Source organism: Lissotriton helveticus, chromosome 8 (genome assembly GCF_964261635.1).
Source record: "Lissotriton helveticus chromosome 8, aLisHel1.1, whole genome shotgun sequence".
Taxonomy (NCBI): Eukaryota; Metazoa; Chordata; class Amphibia; order Caudata; family Salamandridae; genus Lissotriton; species Lissotriton helveticus.
In genome coordinates this window covers 180,375,553-180,398,521 of record NC_136069.1, presented here as the reverse complement: position 1 = coordinate 180,398,521, position 22,969 = coordinate 180,375,553, and the positions used below count along the sequence as shown (strand labels likewise).

At 41.3% G+C, this 22,969-nt stretch overlaps 1 protein-coding gene across 1 annotated transcript in view; it reads right to left on the bottom strand.

Moving 5' to 3' along the window:
- The window catches only part of KCNJ6 (potassium inwardly rectifying channel subfamily J member 6), a 1,187,709-nt gene that overhangs the window by 220,637 nt on the left and 944,103 nt on the right, over window positions 1-22,969 (bottom strand). The window contains exon 4 of the mRNA XM_078656852.1: window positions 16,549-17,472. Within this exon, the coding sequence (XP_078512978.1) occupies window positions 16,549-17,446 (898 nt within the window). The 5' untranslated portion in view covers window positions 17,447-17,472. The remainder of the gene's footprint in view (window positions 1-16,548; window positions 17,473-22,969) is intronic.

Sequence of the window (22,969 nt, the reverse complement as noted above, 5' to 3'; positions counted from 1 at the left end):
CTGTGTACCCCGAGGCTGCTTCAAGCCTATTTCTGTCACTCTATTCTCCTCTTGCACTTCTAAGCAAGACCATCTTAAGAATCACCAGAAAAAATAATAATGCCAAAAAGTCTACAAGGCGTTAAGTTAGCCATCTTCTAGCTCTTCTAAACAAGGCAATCTTTTTAGCATGTCAAGCAAGAAATATTGATTATATTGTAAGAATTATTCACAAACTTAGAGTCTGTGGAACTCAAACGAGGAATTTGTAGACTAACGGAATTAAAAGCAGTTCACTTCGATATTTCCTGCAAAATCCAGATAGGTATATTTAGGAGAAGAAAGGGAGTAGAGATTGGTGGGGGTAGGTTCACTGCCCTTATCTTTATTTATTCAAGCAGGATCTAATATCACCAAAGAACAATGACACTCTCTAACCTTTAGGGCGTTTAATTAAAAGACAAAGGCCCAGATGCATCAAGCAAAAAACAGGTCGCAAACGGGCAGATTCTCAGAATCTGCCCCTTTGTGACTGGTATTTTTACACTTGGGATGCATCATCCCAAATGCAAAAATCGCAATTAAGGAATCTCTAAATGAGATTCCTTAAATTGCGATTGCATTTAAGGAATCCCAAATTGAGATTCCTTAAATGCAATGCATCAAACTAAAAAAAATAGCGATTTCGCAAATAGGAGTAGCAAATTACCATGAAGTTGAACTTTATGGTAATTTGCAAAAACATTGAGAAATGCACTAAAGTAAATTTTTCAAAGTTCCATTTTACACACACACATGCCCTTAGGGCATGTGTGTGTGCAAGATGTACCCATATGCAGATTTCAGGGGTGCCATAGGGTGTCCTTTGGACACCCCTGCACCCTTGAAATTGCATTCTCAATTTGCGATTCGCTAACTGCTAATCGCAAATTGAGAATGTCTTCCCATTCATTCCTATGGGCCTCTAGGCCCATAGGAATGAATGGGGAGGTATTCCTTAATTGCGATTCGCAATTTGCAAGTCGCAATTAAGGAATTTTAAGAAATCGCTATTTTAAAAGCGAGTTCTTGATGCATGGCATTTTGCAATTCCTTATTAGCGAATCCTTATTTTTCGCTAATAAGGAATCGCAAAATGGATGCTTGATGCATCTGGGGGTATAGTGGCGAAAGTTGTCAAACCAAACTCAAACCAAAGTACAACTAGTTTTCTTATACCTTTTGTAAAAGCACAGTCCGTCTGGCGCAAATTGTGCCATCCACATTTTAACCTACCTCTTCTAGCCTGCAACGTGCAAATGTATTTCTCTATTCAATCAGATAAACCAGTCCACGCCCTGAAGAGAATCCCACAAACCACCTTGGGAATCAAAACGCGTTGGCATTACACACCGCGGGGACTTTCACTTTTAATTAGGTTTCCCCCCGTGGAAATGTTATTTGAATTTTCTCATTACTGGGCATAATGTCTCTTTTCCCCGTGGGTAGCAGCTACTTGAATTTTTTACACAATGTGGATGCTAAAGGTTGTCCTAGTAGCTGCTCCGTTTGTGCACTAAGACTGATGATATAATGTTTAGATAATTGTTGTTATGTATCACGCTTCATGTATTGTTTGTTACATTACATTACTTCATCACAAATTCTGTATGTCTTTGTTTTATGTGTTGCCTTAATATGCAAACAGTTGCACTTGACTGAAACTTATCCGCACTTACCTGCCCCATGATTAAATGTGGAGTAAAGTGTACAGAACGAAGTAGCAAATAAATGCCTCAAGCCCATATCAATTGAATTGATGGCCTTTAGTCTGTTAAATTGGTTTAGCAGCATTTGAATGGGACAGCTAGGACTCCCCCCTCCGCCGTTTTCTTAGTTCACTACGGCCCGTCCAGGCGCCTAGGGCCAAACCCCTTGTTGCTATTACACTTTCTAAAAGTGGCATTTTCAAACAAACAATTTAAAAATTATTTTACTAAAATATATTTTAAAACCTGAGCTCAGAGGGCCCAAACTCCTAATATCTAGCTGTTCCTAATTGAAAGTTACACTTGTAAGATGTTACAAGGCATCTCTAATGATAGCTTAAGGGAGAGCTAGTCCTTGCAATAGTGAAAAACTAATTTGGCAGTCTTTCACTATCAGGACATGTAAAACACAAAAATACATGTCCTAACTTTCACACACACTGCACTGTGACCTTGGTCCCACCTTAGGGGTGCCTTCCATGTAGTAAAAGGGAAGATTAGAGCCTGGCAAGTGGGTGCACTTGCCAGGTCCACATGGCAGTTTAAAACTGCACTCACAGACACTGCAATGGCAGACCTGAGACTAGTTTACAAGGCTACTCATGTGGGTGCCACAACCATTGCTGCAGGCCCACTAGTAGCATTTGATTTACAGGCCCTGGGCACACACATAGTGCACTTTACTAGGGACTAACCAGTAATCCATACAAAAACATTGATTTTTTAATATCAATAGAGCTTAAAGTAGTAAGTGTTAAATATTTTAATATAGACATTTAATAAGATGTAAATAAATTCCACTAATATTTAATTCTATATATAAATATATAAACAAGGACTTTGGAGGGATTACATTTACTATTCCCACTCCAATCTGTACAACAATAGGGAAAGTGTTGGACTTCGCAGGGGTAAGATTTACTATTCTCACTCCAATCTGCGCTACAGTAGGGAAGGCGTTGGACTTCAGAGGGGTTAAATAGACTGGAAAAGCACTGGAATTCAGAGGAGTGCAATTTACTATTCCTGCTCCAGTCTGTTCAACAGTAGGAAAATCGTTGGACCTAGGAGGGATAAAATTTACTATTCCACTCCAGCCAGTGCAACAGTAGGGAAAACATTGGACTTCTGACGGGGAAGATTTAGTATTCCCATTCCGGTCTGTGCAAAAGTATTGAAAGCGCTGGATTTCAGAGGGGTTAAAGTTACTATTCCCACTCCAGTCTGTACAACAGTTGGGAAGGCATCAGACTTTTGGGGGAAGTGGGGGGTGTAATATTTACTACTCCAACTACAGGCTCTGCAACAGTAGGAAAGTGCTGGACGTCAGAGAGGTAAGACTCACTATTACCACTCTAATCTGTGCAACAGTAGGGAAAGTGTTAGACTTCGGAGGGGGGGAAATTTACTATTCCCATTCCAGTCTATGCAACAGAATAGAAAGTGTTGGACTTCAGAGGGGTTACATTAACTATTTCTACTCCAGTCTGTACAACGGTAGAGAAAGTGTTGGACTTCAGAGGGGTAAGACTTACTATTCCCACTCCAGTCTGTGCTACACTTTAAAATAGTCAAAAAATAATATTTATATGATATGGATACAGCTATTGGGTCGGAAAAAACAGTTAACATACACAGAGGATGTCCTAAAAGATGGGAACGATTATGGGGAAAATGGAACACTTTCAGGGGTGGTATATGCACGATACCCACAGTGGACCTTTCAGTGGAAGACATTTAACGAGTTAGATGTGGCAAATAACGAAATTAATAACTACGCAAATGTAATGGAAATGTACAATTATTTTTGTAATGGCTTACTATACGAGAATATGTAGGATGTAAGATGTCATTGATTGATATGGATACAGTTATGAGTCATGTACCAAACAATAATAATAAAAAGTAAAAAAAATATATATTTATAACAGCTGTATGATTGTAAATGATATTCAAAACAACAATATTCTTAACAACTATGAACCAGATGTACGACGCTTGCATTTTGCGACTCACAATTTGTGACTCGCAAAATGCAATGTACAACAGTGTCTCAGACACTGTTTGCAATTCCCAATGGGGTCGCAAATTGCATGCCTCATCAATATTTATGAGGTAAGCGCAATTTGTGACCCCATTGGGAATGGCTAGCACTCACAGGCACGGTGACCTGCTGGGGTCAACAGACCGCCATGTCTGGGACTGCTTTTTCAATAAAACAGCTTTTTTTTTTTAATGCAGCCCGATTTCCTTAAAGGAAAACGGGATGCATTTAAAAAAGAAAAATGAAACTTTTCAGCATCATTTTTTAAGGGCAGGCAGTGGTCCCTAGGACCACAGCCTGCTCCTAAAATTATTTTTGCTCCCATTCATACAGGGGAAGGGGTCCCCTGGAGACCCCTTCCCATTTGCGCACTTTTAGTTTACCACCTACTTCAAGTAGTTAGTAAACTGCGAGGGTTTTGCGATCACAAAGGCAGTTGCAAAATAATGGTACATACCATTTGGACTCGCTATTAGGAAGGGACGCCATTGGCACGCCCCTTGCTATTAGCGAGTCGCAAACGCTATTTTGCGAGTCTGTGACTCGCAAAATGGCGTTGGTATATACCACCACCATTTTTTGTGGTCCAAAAGGGTTGAATACCCTTTTGCGACCACAAAAAACAGTCGTACATCTGGGCCTATAATATTTAGCTAAAAGAACAATATTCTTGACAACTATAATTCTGCATCACAATATTTTTGCATCATGATATATTTTTTCTGATATTTGTGTGTTCCGATATCAAAATCAACATTTTGTCCAAATACCCATTTACATACATCTCCACAAGACCCATCATAAGTCCTACAGTGCAACCATTTCTATTTCTATCTTGGCTGAATGCTGGGACATGGTTTATGTCTTGAAGCGATCATTTGTGAACTTTGCTAATGAACATTGAAATGCACTCATTTTTCACATTGCTGCCTTACCTGCACCTAGAGATCCAACCATTGCCAGACTTATCCCTAGTGGCAACTTTAAAGCCCTCCCTGTTGATTTTCTGCATGTTGTAGACACGAAAGGGGCAAGAGAGAAGGTAAAGGAGAAGTGTGGCTCAGTGGTTAGAGGCGGCAGACCCTGAAGCAGAGGTCAGACCCGGGACCAGGGTTCAATTCCCGACGCGGCAGGGTCTTGAGCTCAAATATCCACGGACTCGATAATTCTCGTTTCGGTGCCTACTCGAGTCACAGGTTCACACTCTGCAGCTCTGGGCATTAGCTTGCTTAATCTCCACTACGGCCCCCCTGCGGCGGGATGCCTGGCTTTCACCTTGGGGATGCCCAGTACGGGTATCTCACAGGGAAAAACCAGGACGGGTTCCCAAGGCAAGCGCCGAGATGCCTACGGGTAATCGAGCGCTATATAAGAACGCTTAATAATAATAATAATAATAATAATAAATGCTGGCCTTACCACTGAGACCTAATGCTGCCAGCTATTTTACAAATTTTTAACTGCTCACTATATACCAGGCATTGGTGGCAATATATTAAATACTATGTCAGCCTGTAAGACAATTTGATAGCCTCAAATGTGTGCATGTATATATATGGAGTTCTTACTTTGTGCTCAACACTTATTTGTAAACACGGGCACATATTTATGAGAAATAACCACATGTTGGCGCCTTATGTGTATTTTTTACCAAAGTTCATTAGTGGGGCTTTTAACTATTGAATGCATCTTAAAACAATGCTGAAACATGGAGCCTTATTAAGATATCGGGCGGCCCGCCACAGACAGGCCATCAATGGCGGGCCCACCTACATCCATAGAAGCGGTCCGACTGCTAGATTATGATCCGGCAGTCAGAGGCATCGGTCGAAGGACCGATCAATACATTTCTGATGGGCTCTAGGAGCCCAGTGGGGCAGTGGTGGGACCATAATCCCTACAATAGGGGACTGTGTCTGCTCAGGCACCACATTAGGGATTACGTTGGCCCTCTTCCCTCTGTCTTTACATGGTGGTCAGACGCCATGTAAAGGCAGAAAAAATTGGGCCTGTGGGCCTCTGCTATGGGCCCAAGGGGGCACATGTGATGCCCCACTCTATCATTCATGCACTGTGTGCCAGGCACCACATGGTGCCTGGCACACGATGCATGGATGTTTGAAAACTGCCCCTTTGCATTGTTGCTTGTGCTTGAGCCGCAGCATTTACCACAATGCAAAATAGCACTTTTCTGACCATCTTCATGGTGGTCGCATTCTAATTGGGCAGGTGTAACCACCAACATTTAGTCACCCACCAACATGATGAGGCCCATAGACTTAAACCTGCACTTTAAATTGTCATGTGGGTTGTGCCAGCTGCAGAAGACCAGTGTGTAATACCGTGGGCCAGGCATTCATTTTATTCAAATTAAACACTGTTTGTATATAGGGCAAATCAAGTTAGGAGCAGTGTAGCCTGCACTGGGTAAAGGTGGGTTGGTTACAATGCACAGGTGGTGGGGTTACATTTAGTGTTGAGATGTAATGTTCTTTGAAGGGGAGAATTTTTAGTTCTTTTCTAAATCAAAGGATGGTCCTAACTTTTAATTGAAACACTTCGATGGTACTTCATTTCCATGACAATCATTCTAGCATTCAATCTCCTGCTTTGATTTCTTTTATCACAATCGTCTGAAGAAGCACTGACTGTGCTGTAAGAAGCAATATATAGCACTTTTCAAGGAACTGTTTTAGGTCTGGGTTGACAGGGCAGCTGTCTCGGTTAGCTCTATCCTTTACTATATGCATAAAGTGCGCTTTTGGGCCAGCCTCCCTTTGGCCAGGTCTAAACTGGTGTGGCATGGTGAGCAAAAGAATGACGGATTTAATACAGATCTCTTGACTGGGGGTGAATGCTTTGATCTGTTAAGCATTCGGTCCATCAATTGTGTGTCTTTTTCTTTCTCGCCCTAAGTGCGCTGGGTATGCCCAGACGTGGGTCCCGGGCTCACTGTGCCACTGGAATGAAGCTATCCTGGCTGATGATGGCTGAAAGCCCGAAACCGGCCCTAGGATGCTTGTTTCTGGTCCAGGGAGGACCTGGCTAGGCAGTTCGGGCTGGACTGTTCCCATGAGGCACAGGGTCAAGACTGATTTGCATATGGCTGGCTCCAAACTGGAATGGCATGGTGAGCAAAAGAATGATGGATTTGACCCAGATCTCTTGACTGGGGGTGAATGCTTTGATTTGTTCAGCATTCCGTCCATCAATTGTGTCTCACTAGCACAACCAACACCATTGATACTACAGGCAGCCCCACCATAATAACAGTTTCACCAATATCATCACCAGCATTAATACCACACCACCAGTACCACCAGTAATATCATTGATACCCTTAGAAATATCTCCGTCATCGAAAGAAATCACACACTATTATCACATCAATACCACCCCTACCAATACCACAACACCACCACTAATAAACACTGGAAAAGCCATATGATCTTGTTTTAATGTGCTGTGATATATTTTGCATGGGTTTGCACATGTTGTCACATTAAACTCAACCCTTTTAGCTTTTCTGGTACTTGTTATTGTAGCTAGAGAATTTTGAACATGCATGTTAAACAATATGATGAAAGGGTCTGGCTAAAAGGTTTGTGTTTTTACATGTACATAGTCAGAATTCGAAGAACAGACAGATAAAATACATTGCCAAGAATCACCTAATTATTTGGTAAAGCATCGAAGCTGGGATAAGAACCTAGCTCTCCATGTTGCAGAGGTGAACCACTCATTCACTAAACCATGATCCCCTCTTTTTAGTCTAGCCCCCCTCTCTGTTGCTGAAGAGAGATTTTTTTTCTTCCTACCTAAAGTCTTATAAAAGCATCTTTTAGTTTCCAAATCCTTCTTCATTTATCGAGGGATATTTCCACTTTGAAAGACAGCAACATTTCTGGAAACATTGTGGGTGTGGTTACCTAGGCAATACTAACAGGGGTGCTCTTTTTGTTAGTTACCACCATTCACTACCGACGCTTCGATTTGAGGAAAGTTTAAACTCAGGTTTCACCATGATATAACACTCTCAGGGCCTAATTATGAATTTTACTGATCTTACCGACATTCCGCTGTGGCGGCCGTACCAAGTACTCTGTTGAGGCAATGGTCTCTCGCCTGCCACAATTAGATGTCACCACTGGCTGAGCAGTGGTGGTTCTGATGGCAGGATGTGGTCAGCAATTCAAAAATATGTTTTCTTATGCGTTGATGCAGGTGTGTACATTTTGGCTAAATAAGTGTAAAATGTATATATGGGCATGGCATGCGAAAAAGTACCTTGTATGGGTACTTTTCCATTGCTGGAGTCTGGACCCTATGTGCCCATTCAATGGGAGAAAAGTGCAAAATGGACTTAGTTGGATTTCTGGGCCGACTTTGTCGCATTCTTCGCGGTCAAGTTCCTGCTGTGGGCCTTGAATGAGGGGGTCCATGTCAGAGACTAAAGGGCACAGATAGAAATGGGAGAGTTTGCACTCCATTTCCTTTGATTCTGCCGACTTGACACAGTCAGTCTCCCCACCACAGTTGGCTCGACGGAAAAGAACTTCGTAATCTGGGCAGTCGCAGCTTTGTCTGTACTACCCTCTGACAGCTGCTATTCCCCTTGCCGCCTTCGAGGCGTTAGACGAATGGCTGGCGGAGTCAACGGGACTCAGCAACCCACCAACATCGTAATACAGCCAGTGGCCCACGGTCTGCATAGGCGGGGAATCTGACGCCGTTTCGCCGGCGGTACAATTTTAGGCAAAACTCTTAATTAGGCCCTCAGACACAAATTTCATTAATAACCAGGCAGAGGCTAACCTTTCACAATTTCAGTCCATGGTAAACATGTACAACTGTTTTGTCAACCAAGCCATTATGCTTTAAAAAACCCGCTACCAGTGCTGCCAAGTTGCAACCGTCACTCACCATCCTTCTAACATCGAGCTTGGGTCTCTTTGCCATGCATTATTTTGTTATAGATATGTTAATCAATTTTGGCAAAAAGTGTTGGCATTGTATGAGTGATATAGTGGACCAGGCTAGCCTTCTTACTTAGAGAATTTATTGTTGGAACATTTATCAATTATTGGTATTTCATATTGGGGCCAGATGTATTTATTGACATACATAATGTTAGTCTTCCACACCAAATGATAACAAATTGTAAGATAGCCCGAACTGTACCCCTAAGTGCCTGCGGGAACACATTTTGTAAAAGCTATACCCGAGGTAGGCTTGAGTGCCTACCTCCTCTCAGAAATGTGTTATATTACAATACACATTCATCAAAGCTTGACATGACATTTGGAAGCCATAGACTTATTCATGCATCTGAAGTTTTGCAATCTCCATAAAGAAGATGGACCCTCAGGAGAACTTTTGTGCCCTGCATATATGTATAGCACTATTGGATATTGCTGCCTATTATTTATGTTAAACATTTTGCTCTGACTTACATGTGATACCAGTATAATGTATTTTATGATAAGAATGTATAATTTGTGCTTTGCGATAGCTGATGCTGAATTAATTGAATGATATAAATAATTCTTTGTACTGCCCCTCCTTTTTCTTTGTCATTTATTTATTATATTACCATATTTATCGTATTACCATTGTAAAGTTTACACATGAAACACAGATGCAAGTATAAACTTGTGTAATTTTTTATATATATAATTTAGATTATGTTGCTATTGAAAATACAATTCAATAATTTTTTTATGTTAACATGTATTTACTATGTGAGCTATGTAGGATTAGATTTATACGTAAAATCGTTTTAAAACACCTTTTCTAATTTTTATGTTAAAATTGATGGACAGATATTTACAGGTACATGCATCATTGTTGCCGTTTGCGATTCCTTAATTGCGAAAATTAAGGAATCGCAATTAAGGAATTGCAAACAGCAATGCATCAAAAAATCGCAATTTTTTTTGCGATTCCTTATTTTTCCTTAATTGCGATTCACAAATTGCGAATCGCAATTAAGGAATCCCTTCCCATTGATTCCAATGGGCCAAAAGGCCCATAGGAATGAATGGGAAGACAATCTCAATTTGCGAATCGCAATTAGCTAATCGCAAATTGAGATTGCGATTTCAAGGGTGCAGGGGTGTCCAAAGGACACCCTGTTGCACCCCTGAAATCAATCTATGCACTAATGTTGTGCACACACATGCCCTAAGGGCATGTGTGTGCACAACATGTCAGTTTGAAAAATGCACAAAATTGCATTTTTCAGCTTTTTCGCAAATTACCATGAGGTCCAACCTCATGGTAATTTTTTCCTCCTAATTGCGAATTCGCAATTTGTTTTAGGTGTCATGCATTGCATTTAAGGAATCGCAAATTGCGATTCCTTAAATGCAATCGCATTTTTAGAAATAGCAAAAAATAGCGAATTCTTGTATTTTGGATTGATGCATCCCAAATAGTGATTTAGGAATCGCAAACGGCCGATTTTTGCGATTCGCACCGTTTGCGATTCCTAAATCGCTTGATGCATGTGGGTGTTAGTTTTTTCCTTTTTTGATGATTTCATCCCCATATTTGTCTTTTTCCGTTTCCGACCTAAGGCACTGATTAGGATGGCGGGGAGACCGCCACCAACAGGCTGTTGGTGGCGGTCTCTCCACTATCCTAAGCAGCTTTTCCGGCCGCCAGCTCTTGATGGTGGGTGGTATGCAGGTGTGCAGAAATCCCGGCCACCACACATCCTTTGGGCTCCATGAGCACGCCAGTGCTGCAGAGGGCCTCCCAATCCCTACAATGGTGGTGGGCCCTTTTCTTTGGGTGGGAGGGGGCACTCAAGGTGCCCCCAAACAGATCCCTGTATTAAGTGACAGGCACCACATGGTGCCTGTCACGTAGTACAGGTAAGTGTAACAGATTCCTTTTTTCCATTGCGGAAGTAAGTAACACCTGCCACAATGGAAAATCTTTACAATGCGACCGCCACAGTGGCGGTCGCATTGTAATTTGGCCTGTGGAACCCCCAACACTATGTCAGGCAGTCCCCATCTCTGTTAGGATGGCAGGCAGACATGAGTCCACCCACCATCCTAATCAGGCCCTGAGTACCTGATGGTTCACTGGATGGACACTTTTAATGTGAGCAATAAAGAGTAAAAGGACACATGGCATTTGTGAAATAGCGACTTGGGCGACTTCATGGCATGTGCCCTTGCAATTTCACTTTTCTATCTTAACTGTAGAATAGAAGAACAGAAAGTTTCAGAGAAATATTCTTCATATGTTACAGTTTTGTCAACTTTACAAATAGTTCATCTTGCACGATGTCACTGATGCCGAAGATTAAAATTGCATTTTTGTTCATGATGCAAAGATTTTGTATTTAAACGTATTACACAGCTGCACACATATGAACAACTGTAAAATGTTTCTATTGTATTTCTTCCACAAAACGAACATATGGAAGAGGTAAGCTTTAGCCTTTATTGCAACTCTGGTGCGACCGAACATCTGCTTCTCCCAGCTTCATAAATGAATTCCCCTTCGTTTGAACAATAACTTTCTAAACAGTTAAGTACATTACAATCGCATTCTATAAAATACATAAAATAGAAAAGGGACCAAACATCCCACATCACCTTTCCTACGGATTTTAAATACAAACACAAACTCCAATGCAGATTATAACTCATGTTGCAGAAATATGAATACAATAATATACTATTACAGCCTAAAAATAACAAAATCAAAAATTGAAATATGGTTCCAGAGTTTAACCATGGATAATAAACTTCTAGATAAGAAGGATGCTTAATATAATGTTTAGATTTACTCCTAGTGAGAGCTACCTCACTTTCTTGATCAATCAAGGGTTCATTTCCACCATCCTCTCCAGCACTGGGATACTTATTACATCTAGACTCAACACACAGCTCATTTGTCAACCAATGCTAACACATTTCACTTAGTTAATAATAACCTTTAATCTCATTCCACTCACACCTACATTTAGCAGTACTACTCTTGTGCCAAACCCTTCCATTGCTAAGCCTGGTTGAATTAAAAAAAAAACTCTCTAACCTCCAATGGTTCGGAAAACAAACTTTCACTGCACATTTCATGGTTTCTTAACATACACTCTGTCTCCCTTTTTTTTCAATATGGAAATCATTGTAGCACCTCTCTTGTCACAGGAATTTTTGAAACCCTTTTCGGTGTTATTTTTCACCATTTCTGTTGCTGTCTCCATATGTCTAGAATGTGACAACCAGCTTTGATTACCTTTAGTAAAAGGAACTCCTTCTTCATTATCGTAAAGAGACTATACTTTCTTGCTTCCAATATCCATTCTTTCCTTTTACTCATAGCCATCTGAACGATATGCCTTTAATAACAAAATTAAACTTTTCCACTTCACCCTTTCCCTTCTGGACGATACATAGATGTGACCTTGTGTTTACCCCATTCCGTCTTAAAATCTTTCTACTTCTTCAGCCATGAACTAAGCATCATTATTAGTAATAACGTTCTTAGGTAAACCTTCTCTTTGAAAAGACTCATTCAAAAATCTCAATACATTAGATGCATCAACCCGTTCAATAAATAAGAAAGAATCAATTGCTATCAAGACAAATATAGTGGGACGGCTCTTATCTACGACCAGACAGTAATATACATAGCCATGCAATGTTGGAACTTTGAACAGGATGTAAAGGAGGTTTAAAAGTCCTTTGTGATTTGTTAGTACACTCACTATCCACACACATTGTTGCCATACGTTCCACTTCCATGTCTACACCAGGCCACCACTAAAATACTTTGCCCCTCTTCTTACTCTTTACAATTCTGATATATCCTTCATGACAAAAATCAGTAATTTTTTTCTTAACTCTACCGCAGGAACTACTCTTGTAATGTGCAATAACTTGTCATCCACTACAGAAAGCTCACTCTTACACCTCCTAAATTCCTTCGCAATATTCATCCACAAATTTGTTTTTTTTTGCCAACCTTCACCCACCCAACTCTTCACTACTTTTAACTGGTTATCTTTAACATCAACATGTTGTACTCTTCTTTCGTAATTACTTCTGTAGTTTCAGTAGCCAACCAAGATACACTGTAATCCTCCCATTTATCCTTGGGTGTTTCATCCGCAGGTAATGGAAGGCAGCTTAAACAGCTAGCTACTTTATTATTTACTCCTGGAACATATTGCACTTTATAATTGAAATCAATGAGTCTCATTGAAAATCGTGCACCCAAGGGGTGGCTGAATTCAACTCCTCTGTGGTGAGAAGGTTTGTCAGAGGTTTATCATCACATTTTACTCACTCTTCTAAACCCCCACAAATTATATTTAGTCAATCCATGTGAAAGCTGTACGTAGCCAAGATGGCCACACACAGGGGTCCCGTCCGTGACCTCAAGTTTCACATGACGTCACAGCGCTATGGCGTCACAGTCACAACAATTGAGAGCGCGCCCCATTTTATGCTCCCGGGTCTCCCACTGGTAATGTGGTAGGGCATGTATACAAATCAAGTCCCTATCTTCTCATCATACTTGATTTTTTCTTTTAATTCTGCTCTACACCGCAATCCAACAGCGGAAGTTTCAATGTAGTGTTGAACGCCTGGTCACTCACCTTTTCCCCTTGTTTTATGCAGTGCCGTCTTGACAGCACTTCATCAAAACTGCAACTGGGTGAAATGCATGGTTTCTTTCTTCTCCAAAATGTAATGTCTTTCTTCCATAAACAGCACACTACATTAGGTAAACCTTAGTTTTATTGCGACCATGGTGTGAGCGAACATCTGCCACTGTCAGCTCACAGGTCCTAATATTAATTCCCATTTGTTTCAGCATTAATAATATCAATAGTAAAGAACTTTATAACCACATTGTACAAAATCTATAACATAGAAAAGAGACCCAACAACATGCTGTTCTCGACAGAAGAGAGAAATATTGATTTTAGCCAGGGGCTGCTAGAATAAGACCAGGAGTTGAAAGGAGGAGCAGAGGGGACATGGGGGGCAGCTGCTACCCTAGCGATCTCAAAGTAAAGTCCATGCTGTTTGACATCCGTGGACTTTCATGCTGTTGCATTCACATGCATTCAGCCCAGTCACTCACTAACAATCCCGTAGCAATATGATAGTCGCCTTTGTCTAATTTTACCAAGAGCACTGACAAATCACCAGAGATTCTGCAGGCTTCACTCGCTCCACAAGAGCAGCTGCCCTACATCAGCATCCTAGCAGCCGAAAGGCAAGCAGGGAGATGTTTGCAGACAGAGAGAACATATGATGACTGAATACAGCCATTTTAAAAGGATGAAAGATATCTGGGACAAAAACATGCTAGACATTTAAGAATTTCAACGCAACATCAGAGGGTAGAGAGAGATATATGCACCAATAAGAATACCTATAAGTTATAAGGAATAAGGTACCCCCCCAGCTTCGTATATTGAGGCTACTGCAAGCCACTTCGGAGTTCCGTAACCTTATAATAGCCGCCTGCCCCCATATGGTCATGGAGTCCTTCTATTCATTGACCAGCCGCGGTCGGTAGGGGAGTACCTGCCGGGGCGGTGACGTGGAGAGGGGGAGGGGCAGGGTGGGGGTTAGTAATGTATGGATAATTGAGGTTTGCAGGTAAGTAAACATTTAAATAAATCAAACGAATTTCGTTGCACGTACTGCATTGCATTTGGGGATGCAGTGCGCGCAACGAAATTCGTTTGATTTATTTAAATGTTTACTTACCTGCAAACCTCCATTATCCATACATTACTAACCCCCACCCTGCCCCTCCCCCTCCCCACATCACCGCCCCGGCAGGTACTCCCCTACCGACCGTGGCTGTCATTGACTTGCAGTATTCCAACAGTACACTTTTTTCATATATATACTTATGTTCAGTGGAAATCAACAGGCACTTTTTGCAAATCAGATGGGTTCTTTGTACTGCAATCCAGCTGAATTAGTGCAAGATGACAGCTGGCAGCTATTAGTGGAGATTGTTTTTGGTCATTTAGTCAAAATGCTGATGGGAAGTCAAAAGAACACATATTTTAGTTACTGAAATAGCCATGTATACACTCTTAAAAAAACTAACTTTCAAGTAAGTTTTGAATACCAGCTGACATTGTCATCACCAGGTCAGAGCGAGCCCAGACCTGCATACTAACGTCTAGCAAAACTATAAGCCCTCTGAAGGGTACCCGCTTAAAGCGACTCCTTCTCATGATTAATTAAATCTCACCAGTCTACATGTTGGACAACTGTGATGATTCTCTATTCTCTCGTGACTGGGTGGGCTATATTTCAGATCTCAGTCGGAAAGAATGCAAATTGACAGACATGATCTTCCAATTGACTCCATTGATTTTGTAGGTATATGGTACTTGGAAGAGACCAATAGATTTCTGCTGCTATTTCATAACACCATCTTTAGAGATGTGGTTTGAAAATATTCGCATACAGCATTCTCTATGTCATTACATGTTTGATCCGCCAGGACTGATGGGTCATCTCATGAGATTGGCAGGTAAATCAAATTATGTCTCTGGGGAGCAGCTGTGTTTTCAATATTTCCATTTATTACTTTACTAAATCACAGGTGTATGAGGTGCTTATTTTGTGAAAGAATGAGTGCCGGTTCCCCAAAGCAATACTCAGAAGCTCGTGGCCGGTGCTATTAAAAACCAGTCCACCGATTTCCAAGGCTGCGTAGTCTTCCGTCCAACTCATGCCTTTCAATCCACCACCAGACACTCCCTGCCCCGTTATTTCACTGTTGCAGGTTCCAGCAAAAGGAGAAACTTTTGTGGATTTTCCCCCACTGTTCTCTTCCTCCTTTCCCCTATGTGTGTTTTTCCTCTCTAGCTCTCGGGGAATAAGTGCTGGTGGCCCCTACCGGTGCCCATCGGCTCAAATTAAGCACTGAGTGTATGTATGAGTGCCATTTGAGTTAGCATCTTTTAGTTCAACTCTGTGGGTTCCTGCTTCTTGTAATTTACCTTTTCTTGACTGACAGAGGACGTGTCCATGGCACACTAGGGTTGCAACCCACTGCTATCTTGCCTATTGCAAATGACAGGTTTTCTAGTGGCGCATGGGATAAGCTTATTGTCATTACCAGCACTTGCCTTTTGCCTACAATCTTCAGTTTCCCACTACCTAAAGTCTAATAAAATACTGAAATAAATTAATTTTGATACAGTGAATAGGAACATGCTACTGGTCTGATGAACAAGTATATGTATAATAAGGTTCCATTCTATGCATGACATGCAAAGGCTTCCTCCATGTTAACTGACATATAGAGCATTTTCATCATTACATTAATAGTTTTGTACTACGACTGATCTTGTAATGAATTCTTTGGATGTACCACAATAGTACTATATTTCTAATATCGGCCTACAAGAATGTCAAAATGTAGGTGTATATTGGTAACTATTCTTAAGTACACTTCTAGATACATTTACGATATATCTATATATCTATATATCTATATATCTATATATATATAGATATATAGATATATATATATTTCATATATATAGCCAGGTGAATGCACTTCTACACTTACCTACATATACCTATTGTGACAATATATTAGTAGTCAATATCATCCAGTTGATATTCTTGTGGATCAATGTATTTTACCTCCATATTCTGACATACAGTCATTCACTGTCAATCATTTTGAGACCTACCATTGTCCTAAGCACATTACTTTTCTTTTCAACATTTGAAACAAATATATAAACATGAAATAAAGAGTTACCTGTCGCCTCCACCATTCCTTCCAAGATCACAACAATTTCCAGATCCTCTTTGGCCATCTGGGCTTTGGAAATGTCCCAGAAAGGGCTTTGCTGGTTAATTTCATGACAGATGATCAACGGTGAGACCAAGAAAAGGCGGTCGTCTCCTGTGTCGTATCCAACATTGATATCCGTCTGATTGAGTGGTATAAACTCACCCTCCTTTGTCTGTTTGGATTTGATCAGCTTGGCCCTTATTGATGCTTCTACTATGTGCGAGTTCCTAAGGTCTCCAACTCGAAACATTAGGCAAAGTTTCCCATCACGCATGGAAATTACTGCGTTGGTAGAAAAAACAAGAGTCTCTGCCCGCTTCTTGGGCTGGGAGATTTTCACAAACATGCAACCAACCATAAATGCATTAACAATAGACCCTAAAACGGATTGAACTAAAAGAAGGATAATTCCTTCTGGACATTTGTCTGTGATGACCCTATAACCGTACCCAATTGTGGTTTCTGTTTCTATTGAGAATAAAAACGCTGAGACGAACCCGTTGAGGTTGTCCACACAAGGGCTCCATGACTTGTCTCCTATATGGTCCAGATCCCCTCGAATGTACGCAATGAGCCACCATATCATTCCAAAGAAAAGCCACGTGACGGTGTACACCAAGACAAAGATGAATAAGTTAAACCGCCATTTTAGGTCAACTAGCGTTGTGAAAATGTCACTCAAGTACCGGTAGGTCTCTCTCACATTCCCATGGTGGACGTTGCATTTCCCATCTTTCCGCACATATCGCTGGATCTTTCTCTTCTTGCATTCCTTGATTTTGCGTTTTGGTAGATCTTCTCTGGCCTGTTTGGGCAGCTTCGGCTGCCGAATGGTGATTGGGCTCTCCACGTCCTGCTCCATCGAGCCTACTTCCACAACGTGAGCTGCTTTCGAGAGACAAAAAGAAAAAAGAGATTGCATTTCAGTATGTATTTGTTTGTTTTAATCAACATAATAAGTCTTCTTATAATGTGGCAGGAACACAGCTTGTGCAGCTGCATAATTGCAAATTAGGAGAGGGTTGTCAATCTTACATTGTCTGATGGGACATGCCTTTCCCTTTGCCTCTTTCCCCCCCTTTCTTAAATCTAATCAGGGACTTCTCACAGCCCAGACGGATATTCAATTTTCATATTAAATATAGAGCTCTTCTTTTTATTGAATAACTGTGTGTTGTCTAACTTTATAGGCCTACTGGGATCTTTTGTAAGATATCGCTCTACAGAAGAAATGAAAAAAAAATCTTTAGGAGAGAGCACAGCAGGGGGTTTACACGAGTAAGCAACAATTAGAAATAATCTTTGATGATAAATTGTTATTTAAAACACCATGTATTTCTGTATATGCTAATACACTAACACCTAGATTCATCAAAGTCCCGTTTTGCGAGTCTGTAATAGCGATTCATAAGGAATCGCTATTAAGGACTTGCAAAACGGGATTCATGTAGGAATAGCAAAAAATATTGCGATAACTACATCTTCCTTATTTGCGATTAGCAAATTGCTAATCGCAAATAAGGATGCGATTTCAAGGGTGCCAGGGGTGTCCAAAGGACACCCTGTAGCACCCCTGAAAAGCAAATGTAGCCAGATGTTGGGCACACACATGTCCAAAGGACATGTGTGTGTGTAACATACCACTCAGAAAAATGCACTAAAGTGCATTTTTCTGAGTTTTCGCTATTTACCACGAAGTCTGACTTCGTGGTAAATAGCGGCCAGAAATAGCGAATTCGCTATTAGAAAATGGTTAATGAATTGCATTTAAGGAATCTCAAATAGAGATTCCTTAAATGCAATTCCTCGCAAATATGCGATTTCGCAATTAGCGATTTTTGCATTTGGGATGATGAATCCCAAATGCAAAAATTGCACTCGCAAAGGGCCAGATTCTCAGAATCTGACCCTTTGCGAGCCGTTTTCGGCTTGATGAATCTAGCTGAAAGACTGTCCTGATATTTAATAGTTAGGATTTGCAAACCACTTCTAAATTTATTAAAATGCAAATCAACCAGTCAAGGTTAAAGAGGGGAACTTCAAGGGCTGTCTAATGTTGCCGAAATTTGAAGTGCTGAGCGGTCTTAGAGCGAGTAGTAAAACTGGAGGTTGTGGAAGCGTACATCCCAATGAGTGACAAACAACTCAAACATTTGCACATTCGTAGTTGTATCAAGGTTGTTTTAAGCAGACTATGCCAACAGCTGCTACACTACAGCATTTGTTTTTGGAGTTTCTGCATTTTTTTTTTCGTGCACAAGGGGGGTACATTTGTGGTGTGGCCTTCTGCGAAGAATAGTGTGCGTGGGAGCCATGTTGTGAGGATTCAGTTCGAGGACTGTCATGCTTGGGATGACACGCCTTCCACTCTATGAGTTCTCCTGGTTGAATGAGACTTTACATTTTATATATTGTTTTAAATTTGATTGGACATATGTATAAAGCGTGGACTTGGACATATATGGTAGTGGAGTGCTGTACTTAGCAGAAAAATGCATATTCAATACTTAAAGAGAGAAGGACATGCAGGCACGTCTCCAATGAAAAATAAAGGCAAAATTAAATTCAGAAGAAAATCCATGTCAGTGAGTAAACAGTGGGGGAGGCGGGGCAAGGGATATTGCCTAGTTAGAGATGTTGTTGTGCATGAGCGTTGATGATTACATTAGTCGTTATTGATGGTCAGCAACCGAGTGGACATGTGGGTGCATGGCTGGAACTTTAAGCCCATGCATGGATGCACAGAACAGTGATCAAAGCCTTTTCCACAAAACCTGGTGCTCACAAATAGCCAAGGTTTGCTCAAAACCATTTATCTACTCGCCCACAATTGTCATTCACCGATCGTTAAATGACACAGACATGCACCTCCTCCTATTGGCTTAACTCTTTAGGTGAACAGAAGTAGGCGTCCTCCTTCCATTACCAACAGTATGTGAATAGAGTGTTAGTTGTCTTGTTCACAGATATACAAGCTCTTCATCTGTGTCATACATTCACATAGATTTAAGAGTTTGCTTTATATCCTGGAAAAAAAGAAATTGTATTTAAATGATTGAAAGCTAGCTAGAAGTTATTTTCTCATTCTTTGGCTCCTATTGAGTTGGATTTTTAATCCTCTTTTGCATTATTACTATAAAATAGTAATCATATTTTTAAGTTCCTGCTTTCCTTTATTTCTGTGACAAGTTCAGCCCAACTAAAGTGATTAGATCCAGAGTAGACAATTGGGGATTATTTAATGATGTTTGCATGGGCGCTCATGTAGCCCTACTCAATTTTGCACTGTGCCTACAGATTTTTATGATGGTAAGCAAATCATTGCAGCGATTTGTGTTACTGCATCACTTTTTATTGTATTGTAGTTATTCATATAGCGCCTGCTAACTCAATGTGGGGCTCTAAAGCACGTGCTTACATGAGTAGCACGGTACAAAAGGGGGTGGTGATGGACGGAGCATCTGAATCAATCAAACACTCACACCCAGTCAAAAGATCTGGGTTTAATCCATCACCGTTCTTTAGCCCACTCTGCCACCCCAGTTCAGACATGGCTATATGCAAATCAGTCTGACCCTGTGCCTCATGGGAACAGTCCAGCCCGAACTGCCAAGCCATGCCTTCCCTGGACCGGAAACAAGCTCCGGAGGACCGGTTTCTGGCATTCCAGCCATCTTCAGCCCGGCTTGCTTGAATCCAGTGACAAAGTGAGCAAGGGCCTCACGTCTGAGCATACCCTGCCACACTTATGGCGGCCAAAAGTGGTACAAAAGGTGGTGGTGATGGACGGAGCATCTGAATCAATCAAACACTCACACCCAGTCAAAAGATCTGGGTTTAATCCATCACCGTTCTTTAGCCCACTCTGCCACCCCAGTTCAGACATGGCTATGTGCAAATCAGTCTGACCCTGTGCCTCATGGGAACAGTCCAGCCCGAACTGCCAAGCCATGCCTTCCCTGGACCGGAAACAAGCTTGCGAGGACCGGTTTCTGGCATTCCAGCCGTCTTCAGCCCGGCTTGCTTGAATCCAGTGGCAAAGTGAGCAAGGGACTCACGTCTGAGCATACCCTGCCACACTTATGGCGGCCAAAAGCGGTACAAAAGGGGGTGGTGATGGACGGAGCATATGAATCAATCAAACACTCACACCCAGTCAAAAGATCTGGGTTTAATCCGTCACCGTTCTTTAGCCCACTCTGCCACCCCAGTTCAGACATGGCTAGCACGAGTAGCACGCCACACTGTGTATGGTCTGGGGTTGGAAGAATGTTGTCTTTATTTTGAACCTATGTGGGAATTGTTTCTGTGTCGTGCGTGATGACCACCAAGGGGCGGTTATTGTGTTATGGGAGGCAGTGCTTGGCAATGTGTTGAATGATGAAGTGTGAGAGACAGACGCAGTTTTATGGTTGTAGCTTCGAAAAGCTCTGCGGTTCCCTTTATGGTATTTCATATGATATAGTCAACTTAGCTGGTTACTGCACTAGGTTGCCCAGTAAAACAGGATGTTCCCTTGAGTGTGGATAGATGAAGTGAGCCAAAGGGTCAAGAGAAAATAATTACAAATTACAAATTAAGTCAAGAATTCTTACAATTTATTGAGAATACAAAAAGTTTTTTTTTTAAACGAAGAGTGGACCAGAAGGATCCTACTCCACACAACTAAAACCATAAAACAGTTTTTACATTCAATATTGGCCAGCAAGGTTGAAACACAAAAGACAGAAAGGACTGTAAGACATAGAATAATGCAATAATGATTGTATATTCGGACCCGTTTGTAAACACCTAAGCTATGTACACCATAATTTTGTCTATCAGCAAAAGATGTCAAAATCATGAATTATACTTGGTGTAGCGTCGACGCGTTTCGGTGGTATTCCAAAGTTTTATCCACCTTTATCAAGACAATGTTTTGATTTCTGTCAGGGTTCAGGGGTCAATATAATTGCCCTGGGAGTCCGTGTTGGGAAGATATTTTCAGATTCTATGTTATTCGGTATTTGTGTAGAAATTGTTAAAACCGCAAAACAAGTTGAAGCTGCCTATAGAGTGCTCCTGATAATATAAGCTTTTGCGCATGGAGTATGGGCTATCCAGAATTGTTATGCTCCATGTTGTTTTGCTTCTTTTCTTTCTAATATTAAAAACCAGAGGCGCCGAAGTCTTGTCCTAGCAGTGTCAGCGTTAGTTTCGCTATTTATCTGCAAAGGACTGCTCGCTTCTCTGTTTATATATAGCCTTAAGGTAGCAGAACCAGAGGCATACACTTCATGTCCTCCTGTTTAGTGATTCTTTTCCTAGTGTATCACGTAGGACTGCCTGCTTCTCTGGGTCTTGGTTGTCCAAATTGAGATGTTGAGTATAGTTGTGGTCCTGAGCTGGCATGGTTGGAGGGAAAGAGAAGTGGAGATATCTATTGAGATGGGAATTTTTATTATCACCCCATATCTGAGTGCCTTTGTGACATGTAAAGGAGGGATTAGATTGCATAGAAATGGGGGACCTGTAGTGTTGGACTGTATTGAATCGGCCAGCAATGTGACAGTTCTCTTCAGTTAGTCCATACCTGTTGATTTGGTGATGTTTTTTTTTGGGCTGCAGAGTGCTGGTGATGGACAACCCTCAACGTGCAGATTTGTTTTATGTGAACATAAGAAGCATAAGTTATTATTTGTTGCTGATCGCTGCGTATCATGGCTTTAGTATTATTGTGGGCCAAAAATGTTATATATACAAATATTTACCTATATAGTGCCTCGGTGAACCATAGAGCAGCCCTTTGGAGCTTACCTGCACAATGAAAACAGTTTGCTGGTTTAGTTGTTTGGCATTAATGGATTGTAAGCTCAGGATTACATTTGACGTTACGATTGTTTTCTCGGCTCTGTTGCCAGGATGTGGGTGGTGCAGTTATCTAGGAAATAGTCATGCTTTAACAGTCTTCGGAAGTGTGTATGCTCCTGGGTGCCTATAATGGTGGCTGGTAGTGAGTTCCAGAGCTTGGCGGCTTGTACTGAGAAAGCAGTGCCTCCTACCGGTTTCTTATGGTAAGGTGGTACCATGATAAGTGGCACAAGCCTGGAGCACAGTGTCCTGTTTGGTTTGTACTGTTTGAATTTAACTTATAGGGTTATTGATTGTTTTCCTTGAAATTGCTCAGTGGGCAATGCAGAGTGCCTTGAACTTTGCCCTTCTATCTATGTGTAGCCAGAGGAGCATATGCAAATCAGTCTTGACCCTGATCCAGTAGGAACAGTCCAGCCCAAACAGCCAGTTAGATGCAGATTTGTTCCAGTGACACAGGGAGTAAGGTCCCACATCTGAGCATACCCTTGCCACTTAGGCTGTTACACCAAACACACGAAAGGTGATAGGAGGA